Below are 23,337 nucleotides of genomic sequence, written 5' to 3' on the forward strand. Positions count from 1 at the left end.
ACCAACGTTTAATGTAATTCAAGGCAAGGCTTTGTATAGCACCAGTGGTTTGTAGTGTGCCAAAATACGTGTATGTGAGCTAGAAGTGCTGGAAGATGTGTGCATGAGCAGGTTTAGGTGATGACTTTTAAACCACATGTATTTAGCCCTTACTGCATGTCAGCCAGTGTCTGAAGTGGTTGTGCTAATTTATATAATTTTCACAGTAGCATATCTAATTTTTAAGTGAGGAAGCAAGGTACAGAGAGAGTAGATAACTTGTCCAAGGCCACATTGCTACCGACTTACTCAAGGCTGCAGAAAAATAGGTACAGGTTGGTAGCACATCCTGAGTATATTATAAACCAAGACTGGCTTCAGAAATTCATTCATTGCAGTGTGATCTTATTGCATGAATGGTTTCAACCGCATGAAAACCTCCACCAGAAAGACCTTTTGGCCTGTGAAATGTAAAATGGGCTTCTCTGGGGTCAGGGGTATGACTCAGTAGCATAGAGCCTGCCTGGCAAGCACAAGGTCCTGAATTTGATTCCTGGTACAAAAAAAGATGGGGACTTCTGGCTCTTTACAGAAAATGTGTGCTTGCCCTTTTCATAGACACCTAAGCTAGAAGTCAGTTTGTTTATGTGTTCTGCCTCTGGCATTTTATGTTACTGGGACTGTGTTTGCTCTAGTTCCAGAGTCTACTGACCTCCAGCTCAGCCTCTCCCCACATCATAGAGTGTGAGAACTGGAAAGACTGCTGGAGTTTGTCCAATTTGTTATCTTTTTCAGATATTATGTCAGGTAAGCTTATCAACATAGTCACAATGTGATGAGACTGTCTTGCCTGATTCCTAGGCCAGTACACTTTCACCTTACTAAGAAGGGAAGACCATGGTGTATTCATTGGATCTTACTATTTTTTTCGTTTCTCTGAGACACGGTCTTGCTCTGCAGTTCAGGCCGGTCTTGAGCTCACTTTGTAGCCTAGGCTGCTCTTGAACCTGAAAAGATCCTCTTGCCTCAGCCTCCTGAGTGCTGGGATTACAGATGTGAGCCATCATGCCCAGATCTGGATCTTATTCTTTTGTGTGTTATTTATTTTTTGGTACAGGAGATCAAACTCACAACTTTACGCTTGCTAGGCAGGCCACTGAGTTGTAACCCCAGCTCTTACTATTGTTTTTTTAGAGGTAACTATTTTCTGAGTATAAAAGAAAGAAACTTATTGAAAGAAATAATACTTATATAGAACAGTACAAGGGACAAAGTAGATCAATTTGACCTGGAAATAAGTGTTAACTTTGGGGGTTTTCTGTGTTTTTAAAAGGTGTGTGTCGGGGCTGGGCATTTAGCTCAGCGGCATAAGCACTTGCCTTGCAAGCGGGCGGTCATGAGTTCGATCCCTGGTACCAGAAAGAAAAAAAAAAAGGTGTGTGTGTTATGTCTGTGTGTGTATATATATATAGTTGAATTAATAGTTTCTATTTATTGAATCTATATTTTGTGATATAATTTTTTGGTATTAACATCTTATATCCTTTTAATATATTATGACTTGTGATCACTTTTTAAATATAATATTTATTGATTTAATCATCTCATTAATATACCATTGGTTATTTGCATATTTTTACAATTATAGTAATAGTGTGGTCTTTATACATAAATCTCTATGCTCTGATTATATTTTTCAATTTTTAAATCTGATTACAGAAGTTATTTTTTCTTATGGGAAACTTAAACATAATTAAAAGACATCCTTTAAAGCAAAAATTTACCAAAATGGTATATCTGAGATTATCATGATAACCAATCTAATATATATTTCTAAGTTAGTTTTTTAAAATGTTATGCAAAATATAGATATATGAGGAAATACAAGAAAGTCATAATTCACTGTATCACTGCAATGATTGTTCCTTCTTGATCTTATCACATGTGGATTTTAACAAAAAAATGTTATATTGAACTTGCAGATTTAACTGCCAGAATTTCTTATTTATATAGAGCACAAATATTTTATAAAACAGTCCATATGTTCATTTTTGTTTCCATAACTCCTCCACAAGAAGCATAATTTGCTCAGCTTCTGTATCTACCAATAGAAAAATTATTTACAATAACACTGCCAGCAATATTTTTTGTAAGTAAAGAATATTTTTTTTGTCTTCTCTGTGAAAATACTTTTTTTTTTTTTTTGCCTTTTTTTTGGGAGGTGAGAGGTTTACTATAAATCAAACCTAGGGCCTTAACCTTGCCAAGCAGGCCCAGGCAGGCCCTCTGCTCCTAAGCTAAACCCCAGCCCTTTTAAAGGACACAGGCCCACTGTATAGCTCAGGCTGGCCTCAGCCTCCCGAGTGGAAAGCTACTTTTCTATGACAAAGTTATATAATTTATATTTATTAGATCAGAGAGTAAGTACATTTTAAATGATGTATCCCCATGGTTTAAGAACTCATGTCAAAAGCTCTAGGGATCTGGGATACAGTTCACTGTTAGAGAGTTTGTCTAGTATATCCAGACCCTCAAGTTTGATCACTAACATTGGGGAAAAAACACATAAAGCACTCAATATATTGTTATCCAACGTCTTAGCTCTATTCTAGATAGAAACGTCTTCTGGTTGGACTTTCCTAAACTAAATGTAACTTCTGCCTCCCCAGGCCAGTGTTCACCCTTTACTGTAGGCCATGGACCTCAGGCAAGCCAGCAACTGGCCGATTACCCTGGGGTTCTCCCTTTCTTCTGTCCTTACTTGCTCCTCCCCTCCTGGGCCGCTGTGACCGCCGCCTGGGGGTCTCCTTCCCTTGGTCCTCACACACACCGTGCTGTGGGCAGGGGAGGCTTCTGTAAAACAGCAGATCTCATCGTGCCAGCCTGTGTGGCCACGTGGTGTGCAGGTCGTGTGTACCTGATGGCAGCCTCTCTGTCTCCTTTCCAGTGCTTCCCTCTAGGTCTGGCCAAGGACCCGTTACTGCAGAGTGCTGAGCTTGATTCTCTCATATGTTCTGTTCACACTTGGCTATAATTCCCTTTTTAAAAAATCTGCCTCATTCTAGTTTTTTCCTCTGCAGAGAGGCTCATTTTCATAGACGAGATTAGCTTGCCTCTGCTCTACCTTGCATGGCACCCCATACACCCACTGTGTTGGGCCATTTAGGAAGTGGGTTGCGGGCTGTCAAGAGCCCTGTCCGGCTTTCCTCGTTTTTGGCAGCATTAACACTCCAGCTCCACCTGCGCTTTAGTCTCCGTGGGTGATATAGGTCCTGGGTCCTGCTCCTGTGAAAGTGCTTCAAGGAAGATCCAGGCAGCAGCAGCAAACGAGCATAGGCCAGGATGAGAGGGACTCAGGGCCCCTGCTGTTTCAGCAGATGCTTCCTTTCCTTGGCTTCTGAGCTCTTAACCCAGGTAGTGCACCTCTCTGTCTTTCCTCTTCTGTGCACTAGTGTGCTAGTTCTGCTTCTCACCTCTAGGTTGTAAAGAGAGAGATTTTGGGATGAACAGTTGTGAGTTTGACATTTTAAAAGCAGGGTATGTAGAAATTCTCTGTATTATTTTTCTAAGTTTGTAAGTCAGAAGTTACTTCTGTATTAAAGCACACTTGTTTTCAGCTGCACCATATGTGCTTATATTGAGCTGCACCTGGAGCAAAACAGTGTAACTGACACAGCACCCAGAAGAAGGGGCAATTAGCACAGCTCTAGTTTGTCTCAAACAGCGAAGGTCCCTAGCTAGAAGTGAATGCACCAGTCTTCCAATCCCATGCTGTTTTCATTATAACAACTATTAGAATGGGTTGCACTGTACTTTGCATTAATTGACTTGAATGTTCCCATGCACTTAGTTTCTATTCTATTTTAATTTTTTTTTTTTTTTTTTTTTTTACTTTTTCCTATTTATCGGTACCAGGGATCGAACTCACGACTGCCTGCTTGCAAGGCAGGCACTTATGCCGCTGAGCTAAATCCCCAGCCCTTTTAGTTTCTATTCTAAAGTAAAAGTTGGGCTTACCAATTGCTTGATTATTGAAAAGCATGTCCGTGTGAGCCTGCCATTTTGCACCCAGCTGAAAAGTGATAATTTGTGAGTTTAGGGATTGTGTATCAGCCCTGGATTTTTTGCTGACAGAGTCACACTGCTATCATGAGTTAGTGTGTAAAATATTAGATCATTTTGCTAACCTTTCTCTTTTTTCCATGTATTGGGAAAGTGATATTCCCTCAACCTTTCCCTCCCTATGATTAGGGATTGTGAAGATCTGTGGCTGTTGAAAATGCAAGGAGCTGAAGATGGAGAGAATGAGAGAGAGACTTACCAGGGTGAGTGAGCAGGGGATTGTCTCTGGGAGAAGCAGCCAGCTTTCAGGGCTTCAGAAGGTGAGATTGTAAGCTAGTAACAGATCAAGGACAGGTGCATGTAGCCTTTCAGGGGCCAGCTTCTCCCCAGTATTCCCTGTAGCTTTCTTACTCCCAGCAGTTGCCCTTTGTCACTCTCCCCTTCTCTACTCTCTGAATACAAACTGTTGCCCTTACCACTTCTGCCCTGGTTGTAGCCTAGGTGGTGTCTTGTTTCCATTTAATGCTGTTGTCTGTGATCTTCTCATTCCTAATTATCTGTGCCTGCTGTTTCTGTGGAGCTTCCTCATCACTGTGATTTATTTTCCTAGTGGGGCGAGAGCTCCACTCTGCAAGTCTGAAGTACTTGATATGCTTGCTTTTTGTTGGCTCTTACCCACTTGCCATTACTGAGACCTGTGCAAGTTAGGGTGCTGTAGTTAGGTTCTCCAGTCTGGCCTGCATGAAAGATTTGCTATACTGGTTTCTTTCAGGTTGGAATAACAAGCCTGCTCTAGAGCATGATGTATCTGAAAATGATTCACCATGGATCATAGCAAAGAGATACCAAGAAGGTGAATTACAGGGTTCTGCATTTGAAGGAAACCATGGCTGCGAGAGCATAAAGGAAAATTCTCTCAAAGAGGGTCCTGGCCTGTGCCTTTTTCAGAAAGGAGGTTTTGGAGGAATAACCTTCCACAAGGATATACACCCTGAAATGGTCAGTCAGGAGTATAGTATTGAGAAGACCTTGGTTTTGACCCCAAGCCTTGTGACATGTCTCAGGGTGTCCACAGAAGAGAGCCTGCATCAGTGGGAAGCAAACAACATATGTGCTGCTGAGATTTCCCCCCAGAGCAAACGTGTGGCTCTTTCCACACAGACGAAAGTATGGTCACGTCATGAGTGTGGGCAGAGCTTTACTCAGAGCTCATCCCTCACCCAGCACCAGAGGACTCACACCACAGAGAGGCCCTATGCATGCGCAGAGTGCGGGAGAGCATTCAGTCGAAGTTCATTTCTTGTTCAGCATCAGAGTATTCACACTGGTGTGAAACAATACCAGTGCAAGCAGCATAGGAAAACATTTCGATGTCGCTCCTTTCTCACTCAGCATCACAGAATCCACACTGAGGAGAAACCTTATTCATGTACTGAGTGTGGGAATTCCTTCTGCAACTATTCACATCTCACTGAACACCAGAGAATTCACCGTGGAGAGAAGCCTTATTTATGCAGTGAATGTGGCTCTTCTTTTCGCAAGCATTCAAATCTTACCCAGCATCAGAGAATTCACACCGGAGAAAAGCCTCATCAGTGTGATGAATGTGGGAAAACCTTCCAAACAAAGGCAAACCTGTCCCAGCATCTGAGAACTCATACTGGAGAGAGGCCCTACAAGTGTAAAGAGTGTGGCAAGGCCTTCTGTCAGAGTCCATCTCTCATTAAACACCAACGAATTCACACTGGCGAAAAACCTTACAAATGTAAGGAATGTGGCAAAGCTTTTACCCAGAGCACCCCACTTGCCAAGCACCAGAGAATCCACACTGGGGAGAGACCCTACAAGTGCATGGAATGTGGCAAAGCCTTCATCCAGAGTATCTGCCTCATTCGCCACCAGAGAAGTCACACAGGAGAAAAACCCTACAAATGCAGTGAATGTGGGAAGGGCTTCAACCAGAACACCTGTCTCAGGCAGCACATGAGGATTCACACTGGAGAGAAGCCCTATGAGTGTAAGGAGTGTGGGAAAGCCTTTGCGCACAGCTCTTCTCTTACCGAGCATCGCAGGACTCACACTGGTGAGAAGCTGTACAAATGTAGTGAGTGTGCAAAAACCTTCCGCAAATATGCACACCTGAGCGAGCACTACAGAATTCATACTGGTGAGAAGCCTTATGAATGCATGGAATGTGGGAAGTTCTTCAGACACAGTTCAGTCCTTTTCCGGCATCAGAAACTTCACAGTGGTGAATGATTTCTGCCACATAGCTTATGACAGTTTCTCTAGAGAGACTGAAGAGGAATCTGGCTGGGAGGAGAAAGCCAGGAGAAGGATAAAGGAGGCTTCTCTTCTCTGAGGGGTGTACTCCACAAATGGAGATGGGCTTGAGTAATACAGAGCCAACTCCTGGGAATATGAGATCAAAAGGAAATTCCAGCTTTTCAGATAAGCTTCTAGGCTTCCAGTCCTCCCTTTCCATATGGCTTGGGGCCTTTTTAGCTTGGCGTTTGTGCCTCTACCAAACTCCTACGTACCCTCTAACCTTGTTAATTATATGCCTTGGATGGGGTGGGGGTTGAGGGTTTCTTTCCAAACAGTATGGAGGTGAAAAGCTACATCAGAACTTGAAGTAGTTTCCAGATGTGTATGGCTCTCTGAACATACCTGTGCAGTGAGCCCTCTGACCTGGGGAAGTGGTCCTGTGAGGGGAAAATGTACAGAAGCAGAAAACAATGTGTGTACATTGCCTTGTTCATGCTCTAAAAAGGAAGTGTGTGGCAAAGCCCAGCTTGCTATAGATATCTTTGCATAGCACACTAGTATTAGGGTAAGGGAGACCTTTCTGGTCCTTTGAAGCTTATAGGTTGATTGAGCTAAGAAGGAAGTAGGTATCAGAAGTGTTTGCCATTTTCTGGGAAGGGTACAGAGAGGAAGCCCTAGAAGATCACTGCCTTACCCCGGGAAGAAATGGTCTGTGGCACATGGCCGGCAATAAGAGGCCTCTGAGCCGAGAACCTGCATGTGCAGGCCACTTACAAAACCTTGCTGTGGCTGAGTGTATACTCGGAACTCGAAGCTGGGTCAGACATTGGTTTTCAGCAACCAGAGGAGAGGGCCCTGCTTTTACTGACAGTGTGCTAACAAAGTTTCTGGCTTCCAAGTGGAAGCCTTAGTGATGGAGGAGGACAGCCTCTCAGCCTGCCTGCAGTGTGGGGGTTGTGAGGTTGGTCCTTACTACAGTGTTGATATTTGTTGTAGAATTTTGGGGGAACATTCTTTTTTTTTTTTTTTTCCTTTTTATCGGTACTGGGGATCGAACTCACGACTGCCTGCTTGCAAGGCAGGCGCTTATGCCGCTGAGCTGTTTATCAAATATCCAAAAATCAAGATAGCACAGGTCACTACTAAGAAAAATGGTTGTTTTCTCTTTATTTCCACAGCCCCTTTAATGTTCTCATCTACCACCCAGAAGTTGGGCTCCAGCAATGAGGGTACCCTTTGACCAGTATCTCTGTTCAGGAATGTAATTTGACATACAGCTTTGGCGATAATGGCCACATTCGTATTTGTGTGGGAGTGGTGGACACACTCATGTTTGTCACCTTTTCAAAGTTGCAACCAAAAACAAAATTTTGCCAGACACTTCTGTTTGTGGACCAAATTGTTTACAAATAAAAGTTTTGTTAACCTGAAGTATCACTGAATTTATGATACTTTCTATGCAAAGCTTCAGCTTTTATAATTTAGAAATATGACTACTAAAAAGAACTACAGAGGGGCTGGGGATTTAGCTCAGCGGCATAAGTGCCTGCCTTGCAAGCAGGCAGTTGTGAGTTCAATCCCCCCGGTACCAATAAAAAAGAAAAAGACAAAAAATAATGTATAAAATGAACTACAGGGCCAAGGATTAAGCTCATGGAGTAAGCACCTGCCTGGTAAGCACAAGGTAGTGAGTTCCAGCCTCAGTACCAAACAAACAAACAAACAAACAAACAAAAGAAGTACAGTGAGTTGGTGCTGGAACACTTGGTTGTTTGGAAGCCAGCATTTGGCTTCCCAGCATATCTGTGCTCTAAGCAATGATTCAGGCCATTCACGATCACTAATAGGAATATGGATTTATTTTCCCATCTCCAGCATTACGATGGTGTTCTCTATCCCTACTACAGAGGACTTCATAACTGAGGAAATAATACCTTATTGACAGAAATGATCCTCAGAAATCTTCCTAAGTGTTTATGTTCATGAAAATATACCAAAAATAAAGTGGCAATGAATTTATTCTCAAATGAAAATATCACTACAGAATTAACTGCTGGCACAAAGTAAATGGTCAATGAATATTTGGTGAATTAACATACTTTCAATCTATCTTTGTCTACTAAAACTAAAGAACTTTATGATGGGTACATATTTAGTCTATACTTACACACTGCTATCTTTGAAATCTTCTGTGGAGAAGAGAGAAAATGGAATTTCCATGAGAAATAGGAAAAACTTACAGGTAAGAGATACCCAGGAGTTACTGTGAAAACGCTAATCTAAATTGAAATGAGCAGGATGCTGAGTATTTTAATCCTGAAAAAGTCTGGCACATTTTTACTTCGTGATCAAACGAGGAAGAGAAGTGTCAGGTTTCTGTACCGTCACCCCACAGGCACACCTGCCACACAGCTGCTCCTGATTTTCCTGCCACTGCTGGCTGTGAGTGCCCAGCTGTCCCGCTGTGGCCCTTTGCCTAGGAAGTGCTTTGTCCTGCAGCCTTAGCGCGCGCTCAGTCTGTGCCCATCGTACCACAGCATGTCACACACCTGGAAGCCCTCTTCCTTCCTGTTGCTCACTATTTACTTATGTTCTTCCATGCAGGCTGGCCTTGGACTTGCAGGGTTCTCCTGCCTCAGACTGCCCAGTGCTGGGGTTGCAGGTGACCGCTTTACCCAGCTCCTATTGCTTTAGGCCAACTCCCTGATTTACTTCCTACATGATTTTTCTAAGTCAGAAGTTCTTGTTGCACTAAGCTTTCCCATTTCTTATGGATGATCTTCTTAAGCAAACCTGGAAGCTTCTTCATTTTACCTTAGAATAAAGTCCTGCCCCTCTACAGTGACCCCAGAGCACCTTTTCTCACCCATGCCACCATACATCACCTCAGCTGCCAGTCGTGTCTGGTATATTCAGTTTCAGAATGCATATTCTTGTAATTCTCTAGTGTTTCTAGTTACTCTCTGACTCTGCTATTTCTACACGTACTGTTCCTATGGTACATTTTTCTTCATTTGCCCGGACAACTTGCAGGTGTCACTTCTGGATGTGCACAACTAACACTGCCTTTTTTAAGTTTGAGATAGGATCTTGCTTTGTAGCGCAAGCTGGCCTTGAATTAGCAGCAGTCCTCTTGCCGCAGCCTCTCAAATTCTGGAATTATAAGAGTGTCACAAACTTTGGGAATATATACATTTAAAGCTGTGTCTAACCTCAATGTTTTTATTCTGACTTTGTGTGTGTGTGTGTTGTGGTTGCAGTATTTGGGATTGAACCCAGGACCTTGGCACTGAGCTACATCCCCATACCCACCCCCTTTTTTTTCGAGACAACCATGCTAAGTTGCCAGGTTGGGTTTCATGTTGGCACATCCTCCCAGATCCTGGGATTAATAGGCATCTATTACCATGCCCACCTGTGCATGCTATTTTCATCACTTTGTGTTGTGATTCTTTCTTTTCCCATAGTGTCTGTCACCTGTACTGGGCAGGAGGAATGGGACACTCATCTTTGCATCCACAGTGCCTGGCACTTAGAAGATTTTCAATAAATATTTGTGGAACTCAACTAAAACGCAGAATTGTATTGCCCCCCTGCCAGCCTGTAAATTGGTACGGCGATTGTGTCTGAAGTATTTGCTAGCAACAAACACTAAACTATTCTCCAAGACTTAATTAAGAGTATGTGGTTGTGTTAAGCAGAGAATTCTGTAAGAAAAAGTAGTAGTTATAAGCGAAGGAGTTTATTATAAATTTAGAGTCTCATCATGAGCAAAAAGAAAATGTGTGACTTAACACCTCTGTGTCAACTGTGAACTCCGGGAAAGAGGAGCTAATCAGGTGACGCGCTCCTGCAGTCCCAGTGGCTCAGGAGGCTGAAGCAGGACCACTGAAAGTTGGAGGCCAGGCCGTTTTCCTGAAATCCTGTCTCCAAATAAGGGCTGTGGTTATGGCTCAGTGTTAGAGTGTGTGGCATTCACATGGCCCTGGGTTTAATCCCCTATACCACTGAAAGAAAACAGCTGAACAATAATCCCGACCTCACAGAGAGCATGCTGAGAAAGCCCATATTGAAAACACTTGTGGAGCTTATGGTCTCTTGGCCTCTGATAAAGAACTAGATTGTCTGCCCCCCACCCCCTTTTTGAGACAAGGTCTTGTTCTGTAGTTCAGTAAGATCTTGAACTCAATATATAGCACAAGCTGGCCTTGAACTCTCAGAAATCATCCTGCTTCAGCCTCAGATTGCTGGGATTGCAGTCGTGCCACTCCCAGCTGACTTGCTAATTCTTAATGCTATAAAATTGAATGACTTTCAAAATACACTGGGATGGGGGTGACATCATATCCTCAGGTCAACAAAAGAGAAAACGGGGTCTTTACATAGGCCATACCTATCTCTGTTCTCTACCTCTGTATCCATTACAGAAATGCCGCCTAGGACTCTGTCCTTCTAAAGGAGGGTTGGAGGCACTCACTTTGTAAGACACAGTTTTACCCTGAGAATCTCTGACTGTTCTGGGTGTGAGGGTGAGGACCTGGTTTGCATTTGACCTCTTAACTTTGTTCAAAGGTAGAGTCTTCGCCTCCACCCTAAGTAGCACCAGCTTGACTTCCCTCGTGGACCACATAGTAATGTGGAGTTTTTTGGGTGTCTCCCTGCAGGCCTCAGCCTTCCTCACTGAAACAAGCTCAGCCTAAAACGCCTTAAAGCCAGATACTGTTCCTAGTGAAGCACTCTTGCGGGGGGGTGCCTCACTCCAGGCAGAGGCGCTGTGATTCGGAAATGCGTTGACCCCCAAAGGGAAGATAACAAGTTCAGATGTAGATTCTCTGGCCTGTGGAGTATTAGGACTGCAGGCAAGAATTCCTGCTGCCAAAGAAGTACCGAGAGTGCAACACTGCTAAAATTTAATGCAGGTAAAATAACGTTGCCATGTGGCATGTCACTCATTCTACAAAGTGTCTTCCAGTTGAAGGTGGTTCCCGGTGTCCTGCCAGCTGCACTTAAACACTGTTATGTTCTCTTCCTGTTGAGGGAAAAGAGCCCGTCGGGAAATCTGAGCGTATCTTCTCTGCTGCTTTTCATTTACTCAGAAAGTGTTAGCCCTGGTGCTGACGACGGAGGCATGGAGCACCGGGAGCGAGCCAGGTGCCAGCTCCAGCCTGTACCTGAACGCAGGGAGCCGGGGTTTGCGTGTGCATCCAAGTGCTTTGCAGAAGAGAGCGGCGCGCCCCCGCGCAGGCAGGGCAAGCACTGCAGCCAGGTTGAGCCGAAGAGACCGTGCAGGAGGCAGGGGAAGATGCAGGGGTCATTTACAGGAATTTACTGTACCATTTATTCCTCAAGCCCACGACATCTGGCACCGCTGTTTTATCACTGACGAAGGAGACAGGGAACGTGATCCCTCGAGATCAGCCGCTGGCAATCTGGGTTGAAGCCCACGGCAAGACTCCGTCCTGCTGGCAGCCTGTGTAGAGGTCCCAAGCTGGAGGTTCCGGCGAAGTGGCCGCTCGCTAGCAGGCGACATGTGTGACTGAGCGGTGGCGGTAAGGTGAAATGACACAATAGGAGGTCGTTGGGGTCAATGCCTATGCTCCCACCCTTTCGGCTTCCCAGTGCCAACTGGTTGAGATGGGAAACAAAGCAGCTTGTACAGCTCAGATTTGGCGCAGAGGCACCGAGGCGAGACCGCCCACCTGCCTAGAGAGGAAGACTACTGACGTGAGACTACCGCGGGAATGGTGACATCAAGCAGAAGGGACGCATTTGAGTGTCCTCTGCTGCATCTCTGGAGTTTCGCGTGTACGCGGGAGCGAGAGGTAGACTTCCATGGCTTGCGGCCTCTGGTTTTTGAGCTGTCGTCAGTCCTGATCCGTCCCCTTCCCTGGGCCCGTGGTTGCCGTCCCTGCTCTGACTCGTGGCACGGAGGCCGGGCCGGGGCCAGGGGAGGCCTGTGCGAGCCCAGGGCTGGGTCTGGGACACCAGGGCGAAGTGCCTCCTTGAGCGAGCCCGCCCGAGCCACTGCTTTGGCTTTGCTTTTATTTTTCCCCATTAGTGTATACTGCTGTTTGCTTTGCCACTCTAAGGGGCTGTGCGGGCTGAATATGTGAGAATTACGCCTTCGTTAGGTATTTCTTCTCTAACAGCAACAAGTTAGATGCTCAATATGCAGAGACAGGCGTAGGGAGGCGGAGGCAGGAGGACCGTGGAGTTCCAGCCTAGCCAGGAAATCTTATGGACTTTGAGACACTGTTTCAATTTTTTTTTTCTAAAAGTAAAGCCGATTTAATAAGAAAAATCCTGGAGATGTTAAGGGCCCTAAAAACACACCGATGTGCCAGGAAACCGGACTTTCAGAGGAGCTGTAAAAGAGAGCTCAAAAAAAAAAAAAAAAAAAAAATCCAGTGGTCACCTGAAAACAAGCGTAAAATCTACCCGCCTTTTAATTCTCCAGGAAACAAGACTTTAGAAGGCCTAAGTCTCGCCAGGGACTCGGCCTTTACAGGGGGTCCCAGCTGGGGAGACCTTGCCCAGCACTGGAGAGGCTGGGGCAGGATGGCTATGAGTTCAAGACTAGCCTGGGTTACAAAGTGAGTGTAACTTTTCCATTTAGCTGATTAAATGAGCTGAGGTTTATTTTGTATATAACATATCCACACTGGGAGGTGAAGATGGGGAGAAAGGTGTAGGCAGGAGCTTCGGTACTGGCACTGCTCAGTATTATCAGTTTCTGGCTGGAAACAATTTCTGCACATAAGCAGGGTGTACCAGCCAGCCCGCAGCCCTAATAGATCCCAGTACACTAATGCAAAATGACCTCCAGGACAACAACAAAAGGGACAAAATAAAAGAGCAAGTTGTAGAGAAAAGCCTAGTGCTTTTGAAAAACGACAGAAATGATATACTCCAAACTTGGTAATCTTAGAGAAAGGAAATGAATTTGTTTGGATAACACTGGATAATAATAGCTATAAAAGTGACTTTTTTCATTATACTTGTGCATTATCTAAATATGTTCCAATGATATATTAGTATGTATCTTAATGTGTGTGATGGAGTACTGAGAATTGAACCCAGAGCCTTCACACTGAGCTACATCCTCAACCCTATTTATGTATTCATTCATAAACTCATTCATTTAGGCTGGCCTTGAACTCACTTATACAGCCGAGGCTGGCTCTGAACTCAAGGCAACTGTCCTGCTTTGGTAGGTTACAAGTGTGTGTCACCATTCCTAGCTTTTTTTTCCCTTAATGTTTAGGACACAATACCTCATCTTCAAAGTCTAGAATATTGATGCAGCCTAAGTCTTAAACTCCCAAGAACTTAGAAAAAAAATCATTTCCACATAAATCTTTCTACCTACTGTGCACTCCAAGTTTTATTTTCCACCCTGAAGTCCCCCGTGTCAAACAAGCACTGAGCTGTGCCTCAAGGGTTTCCCGCACGACATATTCGTGGAGCTTCTATCCAGTGTGAACCCTGTAATGCTCACTTAGGTGTGCCTGCTAGAGGAAAGCCATCTCACACATTCGACACTTACACTGCTTCTCTGCAGTGTGAGTTCTTTCATGCTCAGCAGGGGAGGAGTTCTGAGTGAAGGTCACACTCAGCACAGGCATTGGGGCTTCTCTCCTGCATGCCTACTCTGGTGCTGTGAGACGTGCTCTTTGACTGAAGGCTGTCCTGCTCAGGGTGGGTAAGGTCTGTCTTCACAGTGACTTCTCTCATACCGAGCCAGGCATATGCTCTGCTCACATGCACTGCCATGTTCCAAGCATTCAAATGCTTTCTCGCCAGTGTGGACGCACTGGTGTCTAGAGAGGGACGGGGCCTGACAAAAGGCTTCCCCACACTTGTTGCACTCATACAGTTTCTCCAGTATGTATTCTCAGGTGCTGGACATGGATAGTTTTTGTCTGAAAAGCTTTCTTGCTCCATAACCTGAGTAGTCGGGAAGCCCTGGACGTGCTGGACTGCTCTCCTGTATCCTGGTCATTGTAGGGAAGTTCCAGCTGTCTCCTGAGTAGCCCCAGGCCCCGCGCTCCATTCCTGGAACCCGAGGTATGCGGTCAACAGAAAGATAAATGGGACTTTGAATGGCGGGTTACTGCCCCCTTGCTTAGAAGGAAAGGATATTATTAGCAGAGCTGAACACAGCCCAAGCAAGACAGACAGAAGTGTGGCACTCTAGCCACCAACACTTCAAACGCTTGGTGAGCATCTATTGTAAACCCAAAAATTGAGTTCAGTCATCCAAGTATTGTAATCCTCTTTCTAGTTTTCCTCTAAATCCAAAAAGTTATATTTGTAATTCCATTGAGATGTTATTAGAATTCCAGCTGATCAATTCCAATCTACCACCACCAATGCAACCCACGGCAAGAGTAAAAATACCAAGACATATTCCAAGTTGAGGGCAGCCAAAGGGACCCAAGTCCATTTCCCATGAGGACAGGTGGACAAAGGCCTTGATCCTAGGCCTCTCCCAGCATTTATTATCTTGTGAAGAAAAGACGGGGGGGGGGGTGTCGCTCAGGGATGAGTGATAGTCAGGATGTTGGGGATTGCTGAGTAACTTGAGCTGGCTGGCCAGGTACAAGGAAGGCATCTCTGTAATTTGCAGAGATAAAGATATGCAGAAGGATCAATTTACATAACCTGATTAGTGTAGCAGGGGAATTGTTTTGGGGGGCTATTGCTTAGGTTTTTGATATGCAAACTCTTGTGCCCTGGGGAGTCATAGCCTCTTATCTTGAGGCTCCTTCCCAGACTATCTACTCTGTGTCTTGCCAGCTCAATCTTGTAATGTAGAGAACACCATGTGAGGAAACAGGGCTGTCTGATGGGCAGACTTTGCATATTAACACCTCAGCCAGCCTTATTTGCAATGCTTAGAGCCAACTGAAGAGAGAAGGAAACATCCTAGCCAGCCTTTCACATATCAGTATAAGGAAATGAGTCCCCAAGTAGTCAAAGTCACAGCAACTGTTTTGGATCCAAAGGGAGTCACTGGAGTTGTCTCTCACATCTGTGATGGCTATACATTAGCACCTGGGCTAGCCTTGTTTGCCATGCTCAGAGTTAACTGAAGAAAAGGAAATACCCTAGCCACCTTTTTACATATCAGTATAAGGAAATGAGCCTCCAAATATTCAAAGTCACAGTAATTGTTTTGGATTCAAAGGGAGACGCTGGAGTTGTCTCCCACAAGCATCTGCTCAGAAGGGCCATGCAGGAAGTAACCTAGCTTTCGACTCTGACCCCAAACTCACCTGGCAGAGAGACGTCCTACAGTTGGCAGGAGCCACAGGCTTTGGAAAACTCAGTAAAAGCTGAGGTGGTTTCTGTTGTACTCTAAGAAAATAGCTTCATTTTATGTATATTATAACAAAACCTGTAACAGGGGCTTACTGTATGTGGTTTCCTTCTTATGTCTTTGGATGACCTAATTGATATGTTATCAATGCTCTTCTCTGTAAAGAATTGTAAACCTTACCTAATTGATATGTTAACCATTGTTGCCCTCTACAAACTACAGCAGTTGTGCTAAAACAAGCTAACAAGGGTTGTAAATCACTGTTAGGCGCCTCTATTCTCCACTAAAGAGCTAAAGAAAACTAGGATGGCCCTCTAATTTACACTTGTTTAAAGTAACTTGCTTGTGTGCAGGGAGATTTGCTTATTAGTATAACCCTTTACCTGACCTTGGTCCCCCTCCCAGAAAGAAAGAAAAACATAACCACTGTTTTCTGTTCTGTATGGCGCCTTATTGCCTCCCTCTCCCCTTACCTATCTATCTAGGCTAGGCCATAAAGATCTTGGGTTTCTGGTGACCTCTTCCTGACCTGGTGGTGGTCTGTCATAAAATGTGCCTTAGCTTCAAGGAAATTACAGGAAAATGTTGTGGCTTAACCCTAATGCACCAAAAGGGTTAAGTTCCAAATCCTTGTGAAGGCTTAAGTTTCAGCTTCTTGTAACTTTGGACCCCTTCCCACCTGTTAGTGTTAACGGGCTCTCCTGAGATAATTAGCTTTCTACATTCTTCTCCAAATGTTATTGTAGATAATTCTTATCTGCAAGATGGGAGTAACTCAGAAGGTACCAGAGGCTCCCCAGGTTGTCAGAACTAAGTGGACAGCTATACAGTTTCCAGATTGGGGTCAACAAGTTTGATGGCTCTGCAGGTTTCTTTGTGTCCCCCCCCCCGCCCTTTTCCTCCAGCCTCTTTTTAAAGTCCTCGCTTCAGTCTCTAGCATGCAGTCTCCAAATTGGCTCCCGGAGACTCGTCACCAGGCCTGAAAATAAAGCCTTTGCTTCACAAATTTCAGTCTTTTGCTTCCTTGGATTTTATACCGGGGTCCAAGTTATTACATTTGGGGGCTTGCCCTGGATGGGAGCAAGACCCCAGACTCATTTCTGAACATTTGAAAGTAAGGTGACTTCAAGAGTTTTGTTGAGAGTTTTAATGTTGTCTGAGAAGCGAGAGAAAAGGTAATTGACTTGTAATAGTAAAAAGGAGGGACAAAGAAAGTGGCTTGTCTTCAAGTAAAAATGTCTGGCTGTGCCAGAATGTGAAAGAAGATAAAACTTGGGGGTATATTGTAAGTTATAAAAAGCACAAGATGATGTAAATTTTATTTGTCTTGGCTTATAGTACTACAAATAGCAGGTTTGACAAGAAGTAAATCTGTTCAACATTTGACAGTATTAGATCAGTTTTGAAAGATTTATTTATAAGATTGGTAAACCTTTGCTGCAAAGTGTTTCCATTAATATGAGATTATAGGTGATAATAGAGATAAGATACAAGTTCTTGCATGTGCTGTGAACATCTGGGAGATTATACAGCATAATTTTGTTACCTATGAAAAAGCCTCTTTTCGTTAAGTATGTAATTTCAGTAAAATGATGGCCTGCCACGTGGCACCCTGGGACAAAAGGTGGTGTGCCATCCAGATGAAGCCTGCTCTCTGATCTGGGATGCCAAAACCATGTTTTCCTTTTGTCCCACCCCAATCAGACATCCAGAGGTTTCCCTAGTATCACCAGTTGTTCTCTTTGCAACTCAGTCGGCCCCACATGTTACCAAAAATTACAAAGGTTGAGAGTTTTGAGAAAATGCCCCTCAGCCAGTTAATAGAGATAGCACAAAAGGTCTTTTAAAACAGGAAAAATTACTGTCTACTGGGAAATTTGTCCAGTGTACCTGAGTCGTCACAAACTGACTTAAAGTTAAAAGTGTTAAGTAAATAAAAACAGGAGATTCCAAAATTCTGGGCAGAAGACATTCCTCCATGGCTAGCAATTAACCAGGTTCCCCTTGTGGTGGAACTCTTACCCCAAGCACGCCCCATCTGCTTGTGGCAATGCCCGATAAGCCTGCAGTCCTGGAAAGGGATTAAAGTCCACATTCTGAGGCTAAGAGACAATGATATTCTCATTCCTTGTGTCTCTCCCTGGAACATGCCCTTGCTTCCAGTCCAGAAGCCAGGGAAAAATAACTATCACCCTGTACAGGATCGCAGAGAGGTTAATAGACGAATTCTGAGTCTATACTCAACAGTGCCAAATCCTGAGAACACCTGGTACTCTGTTCTGGACCTGAAAGATGCTTTCTTCACTTTGCTTCTTACTCTGGTGAGTCAACCCCTTTTTGCCTTCGAAAGGACTGACCCAGATACAGGGGTAAAAGAACAACTGACCTGGACACGTTTACCTCAGGGTTACAAGAACTCTCTCACTCTTTTTGATGAGGCATTAGCAAGAGATCTTTTGGAATTTAGGGAAGAACACCCTGAGATAGTGCTCCTCCAGTTCGTGGATGACTTGTTAATAGCCTCGACCCCTCCCAGAAGCTTGTAAGCTTGTCGAGAGGCAACTGAGGAACTGTTAAGTACTTTGGGGTGATTGGGCTATAAAGTCTCGGCTAAAAAGGCCCGATTGTGCCATCAGGCTATGACTTATCTGGGCTACAAATTGCAGGAAAAAAAAAGGAGGACTTTGTCCAAAGAAAGAGTCCAGGCTATATTGCAGATCCCATCCCCAGAAACTAAGAAACAGGTGAGCGAATTTCTGGGAGCTGTCAGATACTCCAGGCTGTGGATTCTAAATTTTATTGAAACAGCTCACCCCCTATATGACTCCCTTAAGGGAAAAACTCACTGAACTGGACTGAGAAATGTGAACGGAACTTGCAGCAGCTCCAGTGGGCCTTGACAGAGGCCCCAGCCCTGGGACTCCCTGATGTTACCAAGCCATTCACCTTGTTCATAGATAAACTCAGGGGCATTGCCAAAGGAGTCCTAATCCAGGACATTGGCCTTTGGAAGAGGCCTATAGCCTATCTTTCCAAAAGGCTTGATCCAGTAACAGGAGGGTGGCCTCCATGCCTAAAAATTCCGGCCGCTGTGGCAATGCTACTAAAAGAAGCTAAGAAACTCACTTTTGGATAGAAGATTTCTGTAGTGACCTCCCACAGTTTAGAGACTCTTATCAAAACCCCTCCCGAAAAATGGCTTTCAAACACTAGAATCTCACACTGTTAGGCCCTGCTCCTAGATCCAGAGTCAGTAGTTTTCAAGACTTCTTCAGCTTTAAACCCAGCCACCCTTATGCCTGACAATGACCAGAGGAATTTCACAGATGGAAGCAGCTTCATCCAGAACAGCAGAGGCAGATGAGTGGCCGGGGCAGCAGTGACCACCGAAAAGGAGGTACTCTGTGTTAAGCGGTTAGAGCCTGGCATCTCTGCCCAAAAGGCGGAGCTCATTGCTTTGACTGAGGTGCTAAAACTAGCCACGGGAAAGACAGTAAACATCTATACTGATAGTAGATATGCTTTTGCTACTATACATATACATAGAGCCATCTATTAGGATAGATAGCCATCTATTAGGTCTCTTAATCTCAGCCGGGACTAAGATAAAAAAAATGCTGCACACATCCTAGACTTGCTGGCAGCAGTCTGGCTGTCTCAGCAGATTGCTGCTATTCACCCGAGAGAACAATTTGGCCGATCAGGCCGCTCAAAGAGTAGCAATCACATCAGAAGGGCCAGCCAAGAAAGTAACTGCTCTGATGCTAGTCCCTCTGACCTTGTCAGAACCAGTCTACACAAAAAAAGACTGCACTGGTTGTTGCGAGCCATCCAACAGATTCCAGTCCCTATGACTAAAAGGCAAGTGCAAAATTTCTAGGATCCATAGGACTGATCCAGAGTTTGGGACCCTGGCAGAGGCCTGTTGCCTATCTTTCCAAGAGACTTGATTCTGTGGCAGCCAGATGGCCACCCTGTCTGCGGTGATTTCCTCGGTGGCCCCCTCATAAAGGAGGCTTAAAAATTGACTTTTGGACACAAACTCTTGTTTCCTCCTATTCACTGGAGACTCTCATCAGGCCCCGCCAGACCAATGGATGTCTAATACCTGAGCCATACATTATCAGACACTATTTGTGGAAACAGTTGCTCCAAACTCGGCTACTTTGCTGCCTAAGGACGACCCCTCATTGCCTCACCACAATTGTATTGAGGTCACTGATCACCTCACGGGACTTTCATCTTTTTTCATAAATATGCCTATCGATTTTGTAAAATACTGTTTCACTGTGGCATTTTCATACATGCATAAAATATTCACCCCCAAAACTTTGGTTCAATCTCCCTCCCTTCCCAGCCCTCTCCCCCTGTCCAGTATACTTCCTTCTATGTTCATGTCATCTTTTTTCCCCCTAGATTCCACCTATTAGAGAAGACATGTAACACTTGCCTGAGTTTGGCATATTTTGCTTAAATGATCTCTACGGCCACCTATTTTCCTTCAAATGACTTTTTTTTTTTTTTTTTTTTTTTTGTCTTTTTCGTTTTTATCGGTACCAGGGATCGAACTCACGACTGCCTGCTTGCAAGGCAGGTGCTTATGCCGCTGAGCTAAATCCCCAGCCCCCCAAATGACTTTTTTAAAAAAATTTTTTTTTGGTCTTTTTCCTTTTTATCGGTAGCGGGGATCGAATTCACGACTGCCTGCTTGCAAGGCAGGCGCTTATGCTGCTGAGCTAAATCCCCAGCCCCCAAATGATTTTTAAAATGAAAAAAATTTCTGAGACAGAGTCTTACTCTGTAGCTCACACTGGCCTTGAACTTGTGATACTCTTGCCTCAGCCTTCTAAATAGGATTACAGGAATGCAGCACATCCATCTGATTTTATTCTTTATGATTATTCCATTGTGTATATGTATACCACATTTACTTTTTTCATTCATCCGCTGACAGGCAATTGGGCTGATTCTGTATTTTGGCTACTGTGAACTGTGTCTTAATAAACATAGGTATGCAGGTGCCTCTCCAGCATGCTGACTTCAGTTCCTGCAGCTCTATACCAAGGAGTGGTACCCCGGGATTACGTGGTAGTTCCACGTTTAGTTTTTTAGGAAACTCCATATTGATTTCTACAGTGGCTGTACTAGTTCACACTCTAGCCAACAGTGTACAAGGGATTCCTTATCCTGTATCTCCATCAGTATTTACTGTTTATTTTCTTACTAATGGCTACTCAGGACTTGGATGAGATGAAATTTCAATAGTTTATATTTGCATTTCACAGCTAAAAATGAGCATCTTTTCTTGTAATTGTCCACATTTACTACTTTTGAGAAATGTTTTAATTCATCTTGGTATTATTTTGAGACAGTTTCAATAAGTAATTCAGGTTGGCCTTGAAATCCCAGTGGTCTTCCTGCCGCAGCTTCCCAAGTGCTGGGAATATACATATGTGCCACCATGCTCAGCTAATCTGCTCATTTTTTTTTATTGCACTAGTATTCTTCTGGGGTTGTTTTTTCTTTAGTTCTTTATATACTGTGGATCTTATTCTTCTGTTGGAAGAGTAGCTGACAGTTTTTCTCCCATTATGAGGGCTGTCTCTTCACTTTTTCTTTGCTGTGCAGAACCATCAAATTAAGATGAGATACTGTTGGTTCTTGATATTATTTTCTGAGCTAATAGAGTCCTATTTTTTTAAAATTTTATTTAAAGAAAGACTAAAAACAGAAAATAGGTAGAAATAATACATACATTCAGAGAAAAAAATAAACAGTAAGAAATCACTAGTTGATGTTTACATATTGTCATTTTACAAATAGTTGTTCAAGATACAAAAATGGAATATGTAAAGTGGGAATTCAAATAGCAAGACCACAAACAGTTCTGTTCAACTGTCCAACAAAAACTTAGTAACATGGTTGTCAATCCTATGCACTTAAACATACATGCAGGCTGGGGATTTAGCTCAGTGGCATAAGCGCCTGCCTTGCAAGCAGGCAGTCGTGAGTTCGAACTCGGTACCGATAAAAAGGAAAAAGACAAAAAAAAAAAAACCAAAATGAAACAAACAAACAAAAAAAACATACATGCAGTTACTATATCTTCATTTATGTTTAAACAAACTAAAGCAAGTTAAAATCATTCTGAACAAAGAATAATAGTATTGCTGAATTTCACATCATGACATTCCATGATCAGCACTGGGTACTATAGTGTCTTTTTTTTTTAAATTTAATGTAAAGAAAGACTAAACAAAACAGAAAATGGGTAGAAATAATACATAATTTCAAAGAAAAAAAAACAGTAAGAAATCCCTAGTTGATGATTTCGGATTGTCTTCTTACAAATAGTTATTCAAGATACTAAAGTGGAGCATATAAAGTAGGGATTCAAACAGTGAGAATATAACCAGTTCTGTTCAACTAACCAAAAAAAAAGTTAGAAATATGATTATCATTCCTATACAGTTAAACATACATGCAGTTATCCATAGCTTCAATTATGTTGAGATTGAATAAACCCAAGCAGGCTAGTATCACTCTGAACAAAGAATAATACTATTGCTGGGTTTCACATTATGACACTCCAGGATCAGCACTGGGTACTTTAGTGTCTCTTTTTCTTCAAAGTATCTGTTCATTTCATCATGTGTCATAAGATCAGTTCTCATAAACTGTTTACAGATTCTACACATGCATGAGTCTTAACATGTATTTCTATCCTTTCTATATTAGCAGGAGAGACAAAACAAAGGAAGGCAAAACAAAACATATTCCTATAAACACATGAAATAAACATATAAGACTGTTGTACAAAGAGTTCTACCATAGTTCCTGTGTTGTCTCTTGTTATCTCCAATAGAATTGGCTATATCATCAGACATAGTATAATTGAATATATCAGTACATAACAGTATTAATAAAAATATAACTATGTATATAGTATAGAACTTCAAAAACCGGCAGTTATCAAACCAGAATGTGTATCATAGAGTCTTGTCATCTTCAGTGTAGTTGCCTATACTCTTAGACTTGATACTATCAATCATATCAGTTTTAAATAAAGTCTTCTCTGCCTCATTTCCCTTATGCTCTTTTTTTTGCCATCAGTTGTCTGCTTACCTTCTTCATTCTGTTTTCTGCTCCATTCACTGAGGCCTCTCTGCCACTGTTCCTGGAATCCTAGTACTTCTCTCTCTCTCTGTAGAATGCCCTGCACTATTCTCTGTAGAATTGGATTGGTGGTTGCAAATTTCCCAAGTTCCTCTTTGTCTTTGAAGCATCTTGTTTCTCCATTAATTTCTAGAGACAGTTTAGCAGGGTATATCAATCTGGGATGGAGGTTATTTTCTTTTAGGATTTGGAATACTTCACTCAAGGCTCTTCTTGACTTGATGGTTTGTGTCAAGTCTGCCATTATTCTGATGGGCCTTCCTCTGTAGGTTATCTGTTTCTTGTCTCTAACAGCTTTTTTTTTTTTTTTTGTCTTTTTTGTTTTTATCGGTACCAGGGATCAAACTCACGACTGCCTGCTGGCAAGGCAGGCGCTTATGCCGCTGAGCTAAATCCCCAGCCCCTAACAGCTTTTAATATTGTCCTTATATTGAATTTCTGGGATCTTGATTATTATATGCCTGAGTGTAGCTGTTTTGGTTGTAGGTGGCTGTAGTTCTGTATGCCTCTTATCAGAATATCATTTCCTT

At 43.3% G+C, this 23,337-nt stretch overlaps 1 protein-coding gene across 8 annotated transcripts in view; it reads left to right on the forward strand.

Moving 5' to 3' along the window:
• The window catches only part of LOC111753255 (zinc finger protein 35), a 28,042-nt gene extending 11,405 nt beyond the window's left edge, over window positions 1-16,637 (forward strand). Inside the window, exons 2-5 of one of the 8 annotated variants that reach the window (XM_063261013.1) lie at window positions 675-786; window positions 1,313-1,414; window positions 4,196-4,304; window positions 4,814-16,637. In XM_063261013.1, coding sequence (XP_063117083.1) covers window positions 4,223-4,304; window positions 4,814-6,300 — 1,569 coding nt within the window. In that variant the 5' untranslated portion in view covers window positions 675-786; window positions 1,313-1,414; window positions 4,196-4,222 and the 3' untranslated portion in view covers window positions 6,301-16,637. The remainder of the gene's footprint in view (window positions 1-674; window positions 787-1,312; window positions 1,415-4,195; window positions 4,305-4,813) is intronic. The other 7 variants (XM_063261016.1, XM_013160130.3, XM_013160131.3 and 4 more) reach the window with 7 other exon arrangements.
• Window positions 16,638-23,337: the final 6,700 nt, after the last annotated feature.

The sequence above is a fragment of the Cavia porcellus genome, unplaced genomic scaffold (genome assembly GCF_034190915.1).
Source record: "Cavia porcellus strain 051 isolate PalLab524CR breed Dunkin Hartley unplaced genomic scaffold, mCavPor4.1 scaffold_14, whole genome shotgun sequence".
Taxonomy (NCBI): Eukaryota; Metazoa; Chordata; class Mammalia; order Rodentia; family Caviidae; genus Cavia; species Cavia porcellus.